This window comes from Lytechinus pictus, chromosome 12 (genome assembly GCF_037042905.1).
Source record: "Lytechinus pictus isolate F3 Inbred chromosome 12, Lp3.0, whole genome shotgun sequence".
Taxonomy (NCBI): Eukaryota; Metazoa; Echinodermata; class Echinoidea; order Temnopleuroida; family Toxopneustidae; genus Lytechinus; species Lytechinus pictus.
In genome coordinates, this window is record NC_087256.1 from 13,780,713 (window position 1) to 13,797,224 (window position 16,512).

Genomic DNA, 16,512 nt, shown 5'->3' on the forward strand with positions numbered 1-16,512 from the left:
CAGTCATGGTGGTAGATGAGTGATTAGAGCATTGCACCACAGCTGGAAAACCTTGGATAAAGGTCTTAAAGAATGATAAAAGGCTGACGATGTTATGTCCCCACTTTCCTATTTTATAATATGACACTCAACCTCGGACAAGAGGTCATTCTCGAAAACTAATCAAGTTAAAAGCACACTCAACACTCAGACAACAGGACTTCTCACAACGAGTAATCAGCCTATGGAATGATTTAGCTACTGAGTTTGTAAATAGTAACAGTATAAATGCATTCAAATCAAATCTAGAGAAGGCCTGAAAAACCAAGTTTAATCGCTTCGACCCCGACACAGAATTTTCATAACTCGCCCAAACCCACACATACATCGTTAAAGTTCAAAGAAGATGCAGAGGGGCAAATAAGTCTTCTATACTTTATGCCCAACATCAAGGTAAAAAATGAAATCATGATTATTTCATATTTTCCTGCATGTGTTATAACATATTTCCCATGTAACGAATTAAAGAATGATAAAAGTTGCAGCAATGATTATGTAGCACATTAAATCCTAAGACAATCTGATAATAATCTGTGTAACCATTGTTTTAGGGTTGTGGTGACTATGTGATGGCTATTTGGAAATGTCAGAAGCAAATAACTGCTCGTCGAAGGATGAAGACAAATATGTTTATAGGTGAGTATATAAACCCTTCAAAAAAAGTTTGGAAATCTGAGTTTGGCCATTAATTTTTCCCAATTCCCAATTTTACACAATGCATCTTTGATATCATTCAAAAGATCATTTAATTCTCTTTAAAATGATACCATGCTTGTTATGATCATACCATCACGAAAAAAGCAGGATTAAAAAATATTGGATGAGGTCTGAATTGAAAAGCTGCAAAACGAGCAGAATTAGTCATGAAGGGTCAATAAAGAACATGATTTATTTGTCTGTGTCAATAGAGATGGAAAATCCATTCAAATCAAGACCCTGCTTCATTGTTGATGTGTTGTTGTGGTTTATGTATTGATGGTTCTGTGAGATAACATGGTTTGAGTCGTGGTTTAAAATACTCATGCATGTTTGTTATGTATTTGCTTGTGCAGAGGTGTTTTGATTCCATGTTAATGATGATTTGTAGGTGCATGAAAACAAAAGGAACTGCTGAGAAACTCACTCATCACTGCGGAAAAAAAGAACAGTGACTTTCAATATTGTGTCATTTTGAATTTTGACCTTGCCCCACATTTAAAGGCACTGCACCTCCATATGAACCATAATCATATCATGTAGGGTATAATTTTAAAAAGAATCAAATTATTTATTCATTGGTATCAATTGCACATTGATATTTACTAAAACCGGGGAGAGATTATCGATCAAAGTCAGATTTCCAAACTTTTTTTGAGGAGTTTATGTATATCAATTCAACTGTAGACCAATTATCTGCAACCATAAGTGTAACAACACTATGAGATGACAAACAAGGAGAGAAAAAGAAGGAGAAGGGGGAGGAGATTTTATTATATTACTATACTAGTATTGATTTGTAAATTCTTATATGCTTTACAGCCAAAATGCAGTTAAAATCCAACTGTGAAGGAAATTTAAACTGCATCTGATTCAGTTATTGTTTTCTTTACTTCCCCCCAAAATGGATGCATGCATAAGCTTCACATTGTGCTCTTGTCTAAGAAAACTTCCTTATCATGTTAAGAGTTCTTTGTTGATAATATGGTGATTGATAATTTATTTATTTCTTCTTCAAACTAGTACTGTAGTTAATTTTTGCCATGTCTGTTTTTCTACAGCTGGAGATCAACTCATCAAATGTGTAGTCAATGGGAAATACATCTTTACTTTAGATGTTGAGGTAATGCATTTTTTTTTTTTTTTAATTTATAGATACACATTTTATTATTTCATGACTTGCTAAGTTACTTCTAATATGGCATTAAAATGTATCTTTGCTTAATGTTCATTTATATGCATGTATATATTGATCAATTTCAGTTTACACAGAAGCTGGTCAATGAGTGTAGGAGCACTTTTACTTAAAGTTATTTTGCTTGAAACCTTTTACATTGATAAACAACACAAGCTTGACTCACTTTTTGTGTTATATTCAAATTCCTAATTTTTGTTTATTTTGCAGCATAAGTTATGTTGTTGGAATTCTTCACTGATTCTTGTGTGTGCGTGGCCACTGAAGGTGAGGGATTTCTTCCTTACGGCTGATAACAACAACAGGTGAGTATGCATGCTGTCACAGTCATCATCTAAGGAGAAAGTTTATCTTAAGTCAGAGAGGTAGAGGTGTTGTGGCTCAGTAGATAAGTCTCCGGGCTTTGAACCACAAGGTCCGGGGTTCACATCCCATCACAGCACTCGCGTTCTTTGGGAAGGCGTTTTTTTTTACATTGCCACTTTCCACCCAGGTGTAGTAAATAAGTATCCGGTAGAAAGCATTTCCTTGAATGCTCGAGTGTCCAATCAGGGTAGCTGTGCTAAAGCTGGGGTAATATATAGTATGCTGCACTTAGAAACATTTGTATTAAGCTATATATAAATGTTGTATATTATTATTATTAGAAATGTGGCATGAATCAATGTGATGTCGGTAATGAATAAGTCCTGGGGTTCGAACCACAAGGCCTCAAGTTTTGATACTTTCTCAGAACCAGTTTCCTTTGGCAAGATATTCATCTATAATTGTCACTCCCAGCTGATGTGAATGAGTACTGTATATATATGTTTAGCTCTGCCTATTATAGTTTGTTCAGACCTAAAATAATGGTGGAAATCAGTTTTTTTGAGTAGCGTGAAAAGTCAGAAACAGTTATTATAAAGAGTTTTTACCAAGCTGAATTAAGAAGGGGAGAAATAGTTTGAGGGAACAACTTGGAACTTGGGGCATGCATACATATATGAATGAGAAGAAAGATGGTCTAATTAGATATTGTCACAAATTCAAAGGTCACATACGTCATTGCATGCATGGAAATATGTTCTGTCAATGACCTAAAATGGTTTGAGGGATCAACTTCAAACTTGGCTGGCTCATATGACAATGATCAGAGTAGATTTTGGGGTAATTATTTGAATTTTTAATAGATAATTTGTAATGGTAGAGGCATAGATTTGACTGCATGCAGTTTAGAATCCATCTAGTTTACAGTGATTAATATCACAGTGAGTTTTGTCCTTTTTTTTCAGTGAGACCAGACCTCAATTTCAGCTGGTGATGTTGACTGTTCCTAACAAGAATGAAAGTAACTTGAAGGTCTACGATCTTCCCAAGATGCATTGCACTTACACACTGTCCGTTGGTCCTGTCTCCATGCTTGCTGATACCCCAAACAATCAGGTGAGATCACTCTTTTATTTCAGAAATTATGCAATTTGATTAGGAGTTTGGGGTGCGATATATCGTCGGCGTTCATCCGAACCGTCATATCAGTCAATTTTGGTTTTAAAAAAAAAATTGATTGAGATTTTTGCAGAAATTGGAAGTACTGACAAAATCCTATTCTAAATATAATTAAATTTCTAAGCAGCAGTGTATTTCAGTTGCTGAGATACGTTGGGATTTTCACGGCAATACCATACATATTGTTGATAAAATGCACAAATCCCATCGGAAACCTGTACTGAAGCAAAGCAAACAACAGCTGCGTGCACTTAATATGCAAATGCAGGGTCAGCCAAACTGCCGTATCGGCACTGCATTGACAATGCATGTGAAAAAGCGATACGACGTTTTGACTAAAAATGACAATATGACAGGCATGAAGCCCTCTTGCGATATTTTCTCTGATTCTTGATTTTGTGTAACAATAAAGATACCAATGTCAAGCAATTGTCTTGGTCTTTCCAACCATGTATTTTCCTAGCAATTATTGTGTTGTAAGGCTGGGGAACAAAGTGTGGAAATTATAGTAAACTTTGAAGTCTATTTTCTCTAAAATGGGCTTGCACTGTCGTATGTGTGATACGATGGTTCGGATGACCACTGACGATATGTTTGAACAGAACAGTGGTGGTTTTGCAATCTGGGGACCTGGGTTTAATTCCCACTTGTTGCACTATTGCTCTTTAGAAAGGCATGTATTCTCCTTCCAGGTCCCTCAGAGAGGACTGTAAGCATTCAGTCCTCTGGTTGCTTGTTTTAAAGCATGCATGCTATATTAGTGATCTGGGAAAAAAAAATTACCACTACCACCACCTGATTTAATAGATTCTTGGTAATACCTTTATTAGCACTTGATTTTGGACGGGAGGCAATAAGCAGACTGCATCACTGTAATCCTCCATATTTTAATTCCATTGCAACTATTTTATGCCTGAATTGGACTTGACTCTCCTTTATAGTATTTTTGAAAAAAAAATTATTCTTGTCATTGAACTATTGCCTTTATTTACAGGATTCTATATTTCTGGTAGAAGGACGCAACGAAGATGAAGATGAGTCCAGTCTTGTCAGTATGCTGATGATCCGATGTCTGATGGAAGCGCTCCCTGAGACTCGCTTCCATCGTCTCCTGCACAAGAAAGAGTTTGAGGAAGCAGAAAAGTTTGCCAAACTTTTCAACCTTGACATTGAAGTAAGTAAGCTTTATAGTTTGAATGTGTTTCAGATTGAATGTTTATCATCACTCAGAAGTACATACCATTGTAGCTTTTGGAATAGCCTATCTTTTATTACTGAATGGTGTTGTGGGTCAGTGGATTAGTCTTTGGCAAAGTCTTGGGGTTCAAGTCCCTCTGCAGCATTTGTGTCCTTTGGCAAGACATTTTCATACCTTTGCCACTTTCCATCCAGGACTCCGTTGCATAGAAGTTACCATTATGGTAACTTCCCTGAAAATTTTGATTCTGATTGGCGTTTGATCATCGTTACCATGGTAGTTACCATTGAATGGCAAAGTTACCATAATGATAACTTTTATGCAACGAGGTCCAGATGTAATTGGTACTAGGTAGTAAATGAAGAGGCTTTAATAGGAGGAAATTATAATTTGTTTACAAATTTTCGGCATTACTCCTATTTGTTTAAGATCAGTAAGCTTGATCTGTAATGAAAATCATAAGTCAGAAAAAATTGGAACCAGTGGGATTCGAACCTGCCATCTACTGCTTTCCAGGCAGCGACTTAACCACCAGGCTATTCTGGTTCACGGCTAAGCCACGATGAACTGGAATTCAAATACCCTCGATCCTCTTCTTTCTGACTCATTAGTATCCGAATGCCGTCCGCTGTGGACAATAGATAGTAAATGAAGAGGCTTTAATAGGTACTAGGTAGGAAGGAATTCCTTTGATGCTCGAGCACATAATCAGGATGCAATATAGTAGTACACAGCACTTAGGAACATTGTATCACTAAAGCACTACATGAATGTTGCATAACATTTGTATAATGATCTGCATTCAACCACTTGACTTGGGCAAATGTCACTCAGATGTCTCCCTAGTGAAAGGTGAATTAGGCCTCTTCTCAAACAAGGCATGTAGTGCCTAGATTCAGAAAACTGTCTTTATTTTCTTCTTCTTCTTAAAGTATACATCCAAAGAAAATTCACGAAAGTGATGATTATAGACAAATTATATATGAATGGAAAGGTCTTGTCTTTTTATACACAAATATGTCACTAAAAAGTCTTATTGATGTCGTGGAAATGCAAGAAATGAAATTATTAGAGACCCTTCTCAGCCCCCCAGCCGCCCCCAGACCGCGATCAAATACAGTCGAGAATAATGACGTCACATGATGATCGACTCGCTCATCCGCTTAGCTCTCTAGCTCTGTGCAAGCCAGCAGTACAGTGATAGCTGATTCACCTTCCTGGTCTCTATTTTTCTTCGAATTTACCGTTTTCTTCATGTATTGTGATATCCGAATTCTGTTTTCGACAACTTCAGACTATAAGGGAACCAGAACTGTGTTATTTTGCCCGGTTTTTATTGAATTGTGAACTGGAAAGATCGATTTTGTCCACTCGACAGTCTTCGTTGTGTTGCTCAAGATTTGATAAATACAGGTCTGAATAGAATTTCACAAGAAAATAAAAAGAGAAAAAAAGATGGGTAGGGACGGGGAAGGAATAAAAAAAAAATGCCCAGAAAAAAAATCCGAGTTTCGAACCAGGGTCCTCGCACATGACAAAACAATAGCCAACGCATTTGGCCACAGACCATTGCCCTACCGGAATGGCATTTTTAAGATATATGAAATAAAGTCCGCTTGCCGCTGTTGCCTAATAATGCTTCGGCAATTCAACTGCAATTTCAGTCATTTCGCGATGGATATTGCCGTGTTTTTTTTGTGGTTCCTGACTTTGCTACTTAATGAAATTTCATAATTTTTGTTCAGTCATAAAGAAGAATGTCTATGCTTTATATTGATTATAATATTAATGTGACGCAAGTGTGATTTCTACGTGAAAATATGCTTTGTTTATTCACATATATTTCTTGAAAAAAAAAAAAAAATTATAAGCTAAATATCGGTTACCAAAACACGTTAAATGTGCACTTTTTTTCACTGTTCAGTAAATTCAAACTTTTATCTATATAACAAGACCAATATTAAGAGCAATAAACAATTCTAAGAGCAAAAAACGCTGATTGGAAAGATCGTCTCCAATGGGCTGATGTCAGCTCAGCTGCTCACTGCTCATTGTGTGACGTCACTCAGCTGGAGCTCGCAAGAGGACCGGTGGAAGGCAGAAATATGGCATGAAAATAAATCATTTTTGAGAGCTGATTTCTGCAAACTCTGATCACTATTTTGAAAAGTGAAGTTATATATCTGATTAGTAATACTTCCCCTTTACAATGATGACCACATAAAGTCATTATAAAATACTTTTGATTCTTCGGATGTATACTTTAAAAGACTTGCGGAGTATGCTCTTCTGTAATGCAGAAGATCTGCATTCAACCACTTGACTTGGGCAAATGTCACTCAGATGTCTCCCTAGTGAAAGGTGAATTAGGCCTCTTCTCAAACAAGGCATGTAGTGCCTAGATTCAGAAAACTGTATTAATTTTCTTCTTCTTAAAAGACTTGCGTAGTATGCTCTTCTGTAATGCAGATACCTATGTAAAAGTTCAGTTACAGCCATGCAGCTGAAACCCAAACATGAGAAAGTCATATGCGTTACTGTAAACCAGTAAAACTCACCCAAGGTCACCCTGGACCCAGCTTTATAATATAACCTTTGGAAGTACTGTAGCATCACTTTTTATCAATAATCATTTTTGTCTTTATCTTTGATAATGTAGCTTGTTTACCGAAGTAAAGCCTTGGCCCTGTTAGAGCAAGCGTCCTCTTGGAGTCCTGCCAACTTACGAGGGAGCCCTGTAGACGACCAGAACAAGCTTTGTGAGGATATGATTGGATGTCTAGAGAAGATTGCCGACGTCGAGTTTGTGGTTGATGTCTGCTCCAAAGCTGCTATGCCTGCCTTTGAAGACACAGCACGAATCTTGCAGTATGCAAGAGTAAGGGTGAGTATGGCTTCTTAGCATAAGCCAGGGTAATTATACATTATTCTAGAGCACTAGGATTTCTCAGATGGAGGATGTGATAAGCGCTATACAAGCAAGTACAAAAGTTATTACTAAAAGTCTGCATTCAGTCACATGTGTTGGTTATTGTTGATCAATTTTGACAAGTTATATATCCTTTTAAAGCCTAGGATGTGCTTTTTCAAGCTTAAGAAAAATATCTGAATTCATTTTTGGCGACTTATTGTTTGTTTTAGGGTTGCAGGTTACATTTTGTAATTCTTTTAATTCTGCATGAACAAAACAATAAGGGGGGGGGGGGTGATCATGAAACCCAATGAAACATCCCAAGTGCAGAATGGCCTTGTGCTAAGATAACTAATGCATGATAAAGTTTGTCTTAGTAGTATCACTTACCATGATTTTTATACGCCCGTCCTAGAGGGGATGTATTATGGTATCACGATCGGTGTCCAACCGTCCGTTAACTTTTCCTTGTTATCTATCAAACCATTAACTTCAGAATTCTTTAGCTCTCATAGGCTGTATACAGGAACTATTTTGTCCCTGTAGGTTAAGGGTTAATTCTCAGCCTGGTACAGTAAAATCTATTCAAGACATGCTCAAAGAAAACAAGTGACAAATAATATGTATGTTGAAACTTTTAATCTTACCATTTAACATTTCTGCATCAATGCTAGAAAGCTCATGAGCAACTATTATAATGATACATATCAATGTCAACCCAAGTGAAGTCTGGGATTTTATTACCATGGTTACTGTCAACAGAAAACTTGGTAGTGAACTGTTTGTGGTAAAACCTTTTTATGGAACAGGGTCCAAGATTTAAGTTGCAGGAATGAAATAGATAGATAGATAGATAGATGGATAGAGAGAGAGAGAGAGAGATGGATGGATGGATGGATGGATAGAGAGAGAGAGAGTGATAGATGTAGATAGATAAATAGATAGATGGTTTATTTGATAAAAATCATATATCATGGCAGCCAAGCTGAATTGTGATGCATTTACAAAAATTAACATGAATCAATACATTAAAATGAAATATATAACATTGAGTAATAGTTGTATATAATAATATCAAGCACAAATATTTTAGAATTTTGAAATAGGTGTTTCCAGTGAGAAAACTCGGTCTTGGGAAACTGATTAAATTTATGGTAATTATAGTTTCCAGGAGCATTTATTTCCAATCAAGGGGGGTAATTTGTATATTGTGTCTTGATATTTTATTTTTATAAATATAGTTTTATTTCTTTTCCACCGTTGTTATTTTTCCCCAGCTTTCCAAAGTGAATGTCAAAGATGAGATGCAGAGCAAGATAGGAGATTTACTGTCAATGGTGAGTTGAGGGGAACTATTTCATGAAGCAATAAATCAGTGATTTTTCATTGACAATTTTTAAAAGCTACTAAAATCCTCTTTTTTTATTGGCTGAAAGCAAAATTTTCACTGAATATTACTGACAAGATGTTTTATCCCATTCTGTTGATGTTGTTACTGAGCTTGTTTAAATTGTGTTCTTTGAATGATTTGGGTGGGATAAACGCAATAGAGATGTGAAGAAAAAAAAAAGGATGATAAGAAATGCAGGATTCATTTTGAAACATTGTTGTCTTAAGTTTTTACATTCTTATATCTTATTAAAGAAATTAATTTAATAGATGTTGAAGATTAGAAAAAACCTAATAATCAGTGCAATTTTTTTTCTTATATTATTCTTGCATACTTTTAAGAAAAACTCTGTGGTCTGAATGCTTTCTTTGTCTGCTACCTCTAAAAATATTTTCACAATTTTTTTGTTTTCTTTCCTTTGAAAGATTCTTGATACATTACACAGACTGACCACATTTAGCTTGGTATATGGAAGCAGTGAATACAGGTAAGGTTCATGTTTACAGCAAACTTTTTTTTCTTCTTCATAATGCTGTTTATACGCACGGGTGTACGCATGACTGAAACATGTTCTTAGATGTTGAATCAGATTGTCATTTATTATTATTGACTATTAAACTTATATTTCTTGTTATTAAGAAGCATTTGAATGCATCTGAATGCTGGTGCCCTTATTTGCTAGAGCACCTGTGAGTACTGAGCTGACCGGGCTTGCCCCTTAAATTGTCGGTGAATGGAGCAGCAAGCAGGAGGGCACCAGGCCCTACCAGCATGTAGCTAGGGATTCCAGTGGGTGATGCATAAAACTGTACTAAACTTCTGATCTCTTAGTTGTTTTATGTATTTATGTATATCCATAGGAACTGAGCGTCTCTTGACGGTGTGTGCTCTTAATAAGACATCACTATTATTATTATTATTATTAATGCAAAGCCTGTTAGTTGGCAAGATGTGATTATGTATGCAGGAACTTTTGTCACACTTTGTTAAAACACCAGAGAAAAATTGGGTTATCTATTTTCGCGTAAGAACAGGTCCCCAGTGTGTAAAATTGTGTGTAACTTACGAACAATGTAATGAAACGCCCTCAAGGATTTATATATTATATAATAATAATATTCCGCATTTACATAGCGCTTAACACATCGGAACGACGTCTCTAAGTGCTTTATAGATATATTACCCCGGTCATTGGATCCTTGCATGCCTGCATACAATGTATGCACCTTCTCCACTCCCTGGGGAGCATTCCAACAAGAGTTCCAAGACTCAATTGCTAGGCATATTACATAGGCTTTCGCATCCTACCGGGTACCCATTTAACACCTGGGTGGAGTGGCAAATCGTGGATTGACGCCTTGCCAAAGGACGCTAGGCCATGGTGGGATTCAAACACACGACCCTCTGATTACAAGGCGAGAGTCAGAACCGCTACACCACATATATAATGTCTAATATCTATAAATCACCATTGATATTTGTTTTTTTAGAATCAGAGAATTAAGCTCATTTTGTTTTACATCAGCTTCTTTGTTTCACAATTTCTCCACATCTTAGTTATGGTACAAAGGAAAGGCATAGCCTTCACAAATCACAAATCTTTATTAAAAGCATATGATTAATAAATTTATGCCTCATTAAATCCTTGCCTGTCACAGACTAAATTGTCCTCTGTCTATTTACCTATTGGAGGTTTATAAAACAAACATCTATTTTTACCAATATTCTGTTTCCAATCTCCCTTTTTCAGTCCAACTAGCTGGGATGCTTTTCTGTCGGGATCCCTTCTTAATGAACTCTTCCTTCATTTAAGTCGAGCCAACCTCGGCAGAGCATCAGTCATTTGGAATAGACACAAGGTATGAGTCAATGCAAAAGTAGGGAACTTTATCATGATTATTTTGAAAGATGAACAAAAGTTTTGGAAAAGATGACAATATTTAGTGTCAGTTATCAAAATCTTTCCATTGTATTTTGCAGTAATAATAATAAAAATAAATTCTATCACATTAAAAATATAACCAATAACAGGCAAAACTGTCGGGGGGGGGGGGGGCAACAAATTTGGTGTTGCCCCATACATGCTTGTCTGCATGCAGTGCATGTAGCCTTCAGAAGGGTTGAGTGAAAATTTGTATTACTGTTGGGGAATTCAATGCTTTACAGCCAACATCAATTCTTTTGTGTATTAAAAACAGCCTTTTACAATCATTATAAGACAGATTCTTTCATTATTCAAAATCAGAACTATATTTTATTTTTAGAGTTTGTTTTTAAAGAAGCAGAAAGTGGTGACCAACTGCTCTCTGGAAGTTGTATCATGAGTCTTCTTGTTTGAGTAAAGTAATTTTTAAAACTTGTATAAGGTATATTTAATTTGTAAAAAATGCATGAATTCAACAATCTTGTAATTGATTAACAAACTGGGATCACAGCAAATCTTCTTGTGTGAAGTGTGCATAATACTCATTGCAGGAAAAAAAAAACAACACTTTTTTGTTTTTTGGCACTACTTAAAACAACCTACTGCCCAAATCTATATCATTGGATAAACTTTAAAGGACGAGTCCACGCCAACAAAAAGTTTGTTTGAATAAAAAGAGAAAAATCCAACAAACATATCACTGAAAATTTCATCAAAATCGGATGTAAAATAAGAAAGTTATGACATTTTAAAGTTTTGCTTAATTTCACAAAACAGTCATATGCACATCCTGATCTGTATGCAAATGAGGAGACTGATGACGTCATCCACTCACTATTTCTTTTGTATTTTATTATATGAAATATCATAATTTTCTCCTCATTGTCAAGTGAAACAATGATTAATTCCTCCCTGAACATGTGGAATTAGCATTGTTTATGACTATATGGTTTAGTCAAGTTGGTCCTTATTGTCAAATCTGTAAAAAATGAAATATTGTATTATTCAAACAATAAAAAACAAAAGAAATAGTGAGTGAGGGACATCATCGACTGTCTCATTTGCATGTCACTGAGTTGTGCATATATCACTGTTTTGTGAAAAATAAGTGAAACTTTAAAATGCCATAACTTTCTTATTTTACATCCGATTTTGATGAAATTTTCAGCATTATGCTAGTTTGATTTTTCTCTATTTATTCAAATCAACATTTTTCTGGGGTGGACTTGTCCTTTAATTAACATTGCAGTGTATGGGGATTTTCCAGGATTCTTTTGAGCACCTTTTGGGTGAATTTGCCCCGAGCCCCTGTGCAATTTTTTCCCAGACTCATTCTCTTCTCCGTCATTGTATTACAGGAAGACTTTGTAGCTGTGATGTCAGAAGACTTGCTAGAGGACATGTTGAGATCTATACCAGGGGATTCCCCATCGTATGACATCATACCCTGGCTTAGGAATGACATCATCCCATATGTGTGTCATAGCTTCCGACAGGGCAAGGTAGTGTGTGAATGTGGCTTTTCTTTGCCCTGATCCAACTTGAGACCCCCCTTCATTCATATCTCTTTTTAGGCTTTGTCCAATAGTTTGAATAGAGCCTCAACTCAAGCTCCGAAAGATAGTATTATGAAACCATTTTTACCCCTAATATTGAGATATCTATATTCCACAAAATACCACAATATCACTTCATTTGCTACGTAGAGTTGACTTAAAACAAATCATAGAACTAAGATCTCATGATCATTACCTATTCTGTGATCTGCCCTGTAAATAAGGCATCAAATATTACATTGCCTACACATTACGCTTTGATGGTACCATTGCCATCAATCACAAGTACAACGGTAATGGCTCCGCAGTCAGTCAAAATCAATGGTTAATTTATTATAAACTTTCATCCTGTATGGTCCTGTTCGTAGAGACAAAAGTAAATAGGTTTTGCATCTCAGTGTCAAATGAACTAAAGCTGAAAATGTCCATTTATATTGAATGAAGGGGCGTTTCTTCACTGATGTAACATTTTTTAACTTTGTGGTTTTTCCTCATATTTGATCTTTTTTTATTGGTTTTGCAGAAGGTTTTGGTCTCATGGATAGAGGAAAGGGTGACCTGCCTTGAAGTGACTGAAAAGGTGAGTAACAAGGGCCCAGATTCACTCACAACATTTATCATGGATTGTAAGTTACCAGCCATTGTTATAAGCTGCTTAGATGGTGTAAATTATTTAATCAAGAGCAAATGTGTTTAGGGACAGATGGTTATGATGATGGTAATCTTTTTTTAAATTATCATTTATTAAGAAAATGATTTTACCACCAGAGGATGTATAGTAGAATTTTATGCATGATGAGACAGAAAAAATATTTTGGATATTTTCGGGGGCTACTTTTCATAACTTACTGCCTAAATCTGCAACGTCGGATAAGCTTTAACAAGTCAATGAATGCTCCTATTCTTGTTTCCACGGCTCTTTTGAGCATTTCGGGGGCAATATCGCCCCCCCCCCCAGCCCCAGTGTAATTATTTCCGTAATGAGATCGTGAATCCTTATGCAATAATGAATAAATAATTTGCATTAAATAGACTTTTTAGACAATTGATCCTTGTGAACAGGTAACTTTCATTGGTGGAGCATGTTGCTCAGTCTCACTAGCAAGCCTTGAAATAAGCACCTGTGAGCCGGGGGCAATTTTTTTTTGAAAACTTGCCCCCGGCTCACAGGCTTTTTACAGGAACCGGAGGCAATTTTCTGGAACCGGGGGCAATCAAAAAAATATATATATAACGGTGAACCACACCGCAAATTTGTTTATAGTAAGCGCAGCTCCTGCAATTTTTTAATTAGTACATGAATAGCATGCTATAAGTATTAGGCTTATTCAAACATTTAAGAAATCAGATTTAAATGTTTAAGTGTGTTTTGACACCCTCACTCCATATCCCCTTTACAACCACACACACATGGGCTTATTTATTTTTCATCTTTAATGAACCATGGACAATGAACCCCCCCCCAAAAAAAAAAAAAAAAAAAATCTAAATAAATGAATAAAAGAAAAATATAAAAAAAGAGAGAGAGATTGAGAAAGAGAGAATTCAGATCAAATAATAAATTTAGAAAAAAATAAATAATTTTTAAGGTTTTTTTCATGGTTAGAATCACTGGTGTGGGTGAGTGTTTGTGTGTGATTGTGACTGTGAGGTGCGCTTGGATTGCATATAAATTATGTTAAAGAAATGAAGAAATGAAATCAATATCTAACTCAGTCTATTCAAATTCCAGCACATAGCCACAGGCTATGTACATGTATTGTAGGTTTATGTACCTTAAGTTTTTCACAAGTTATTTGAAAACGCAGATCTCCACAGAAAATGCCTTTCATTCTGGGAGAGTCTAAATTTGGTGAAAATGTATTCATTAATAACTTAAATATTCATCACAATGAAGAAATCATAAAGTTTTTTGACAGTTTTCAAAAATTAACATGAAATCTAAACTCTATCTGAAACGGAAAATTACCATCACGTAGGCCATTACTTATAGAATTCTCACCCAGAGCTTTGGCAGAGAACATGAGCTCAATCTGGCTGGCTAACACCACACTCAAGTGCACGGCGTCCTATTTTTTTTTTAGATGGAGCCTTGTTTGACGATTTATTGTCTGATATTAACCCCTCTCCAAGAAAGAAATTAAGGCAGATGTAGCTCACTTTTTATGGTACAGAAAAAAAGACGCACTTGGCAATTTTAAACTATGTTTATCGTAAATTGAAAGTTACTTGATTTTGGCTTTTCAGATATTTAAATTACATGTATGATATGACTTCACTGCTCACTCACGGCGGGCGCAATTACCTGGAAAATATTTGCGCCCGATCGTCAAGATTTTGATGATTTTGGGGCTTTATGGGCGCAATTGATGGCTTTATGGGCGTGAATTTGCGCTCAGCGCCCGCTTATTTCAAGTCTTGCTCACTAGGGTTTTCATTATAATAACAAAATGGGGATATTGAAATATTTTCATGTTGATCATGGTAGGTTGGATGGCCAAGCAATGGGCTAGAGCTGGCTGAACTGATGTTGAAAGGTAACCAACAGCTCCTCAAGATATCCAGTGGTATCCACTTCTCACAGGCACTCACAGAGGTAAGATGATGCTGGTTTAGCTTTCAATGAAATGTATGAAGGGAATGGATATAGATGTATGAATTGATTGATAGATGAACGATTAGGTTGATGGATGGATATGTAGATAGATCAATGGATTGATGGATGGTTGGGTCGATAGATGGATGAACAAATTGAAGTGTGGATGGAATGGATGGGTGGATAAGATGGATGGATGGATTGATAGTTGAATAGATGGATTATGGATGGATATACAGTGTGTCCCAAAAAAAAACTATACACTTTTGAAATGGCTGCCAAATAAAAAATAAAGCAATTTGGGGGAAATAACTTATAGATATGGAAAGCCAATAAAGTCAACTTTCAAGTGACACCAAAAAGTTGAAAAACTATTCATGCTTGAGTGAGCACTGCCCACTGAAACAAAGGGTATGAAAATTAGGGTGGGCCGGAATTAGCCTTCCAATTTCTTTCAGGTTTTTTGTTTTGTACTTGCAAAGTTGAGGGTTATTTGGTGAATTAAAGATCAAAATGATCAGTTTGTTGTTTGTGAAAATTTAATGCGTTATTAAATTGATTTTATTACATTGAAATTTAAAGCATGAGTGATCGTGAATTGCAATTTTTAGTGCAGCATTTTGTCTTTATCATGTGGATCTTAACAATGATAGTGCCAATGATAGTGCCAAACTCCTAGCTAATGCATTGATAACACCTCATTTTGACTACTGCAGTCCTTCCTGGGCAAACTGTTCACAACACGTGAAGAATGTTCTCATTGCCCAGCATAAAAAAATGGCAAGACTTGTCCTTAGATGTAATTTTATGACACCTACTGTTGAGGTATTGTCACAACTGAAATGGGTAAACATTGAACAAAGATGGAAATTCAACAAATGTAAATTAAAGGTCAAGTCCACCCCAACAAAATGTTGATATGAATCAATAGAGAAAAATCAGACAAGCACAATGCTGAAAATTTCATCAAAATCGGATGTAAAATAAGAAAGTTATGACATTTCAAAGTTTCGCTCATTTTTAACAAAATAGTTATATGAACGAGCCAGTTACATCCAAATTAGAGAGTCGATGATGTCACTCACTCACTATTTCTTTTGTTTTTTATTGTTTGAATTATACAATATTTCAATTTTTACGAATTTGACGATTAGGACCTCCTTGCCTGAGCCACAAAAAGTTAAAATAATGGAATTCCACGTATTCAGGGAGGAATGAAACTTCATTTCACATGACAATGACGAGAAAATCAAAATATTTCAGAATTTGTATAATAAAATACAAAAGAAATAGTGAGTGAGTGATGTCATCAGTTCCCTCATTTGCATACCGACCGGGATGTGCATATAACTCTTTTGTGAAATGAAGCGAAACTTTAAAATGCCATAACTTTCTTATTTTACATCCGATTTTGATGACATTTTCAGTGTTATGCTTGTTGAATTTTTCTCTTTTCATTCGAATCAAGTTTTTGTTGGGGTGGACTTGTCCTTTAATGTATAATGCCCTGAATGGAGAGGGT

General features: G+C 35.8%; 1 protein-coding gene across 1 annotated transcript in view; it reads left to right on the forward strand.

The window, feature by feature from the left end:
- The window catches only part of LOC129272432 (kinetochore-associated protein 1-like), a 95,712-nt gene that overhangs the window by 16,724 nt on the left and 62,476 nt on the right, over positions 1 to 16,512 (forward strand). The window contains exons 8-19 of the mRNA XM_064107295.1: positions 591 to 675; positions 1,797 to 1,858; positions 2,141 to 2,235; positions 3,202 to 3,352; positions 4,410 to 4,589; positions 7,273 to 7,497; positions 8,802 to 8,861; positions 9,340 to 9,401; positions 10,665 to 10,773; positions 12,197 to 12,340; positions 12,918 to 12,974; positions 14,883 to 14,990. Coding sequence (XP_063963365.1) covers positions 591 to 675; positions 1,797 to 1,858; positions 2,141 to 2,235; positions 3,202 to 3,352; positions 4,410 to 4,589; positions 7,273 to 7,497; positions 8,802 to 8,861; positions 9,340 to 9,401; positions 10,665 to 10,773; positions 12,197 to 12,340; positions 12,918 to 12,974; positions 14,883 to 14,990 — 1,338 coding nt within the window. The remainder of the gene's footprint in view (positions 1 to 590; positions 676 to 1,796; positions 1,859 to 2,140; positions 2,236 to 3,201; positions 3,353 to 4,409; positions 4,590 to 7,272; positions 7,498 to 8,801; positions 8,862 to 9,339; positions 9,402 to 10,664; positions 10,774 to 12,196; positions 12,341 to 12,917; positions 12,975 to 14,882; positions 14,991 to 16,512) is intronic.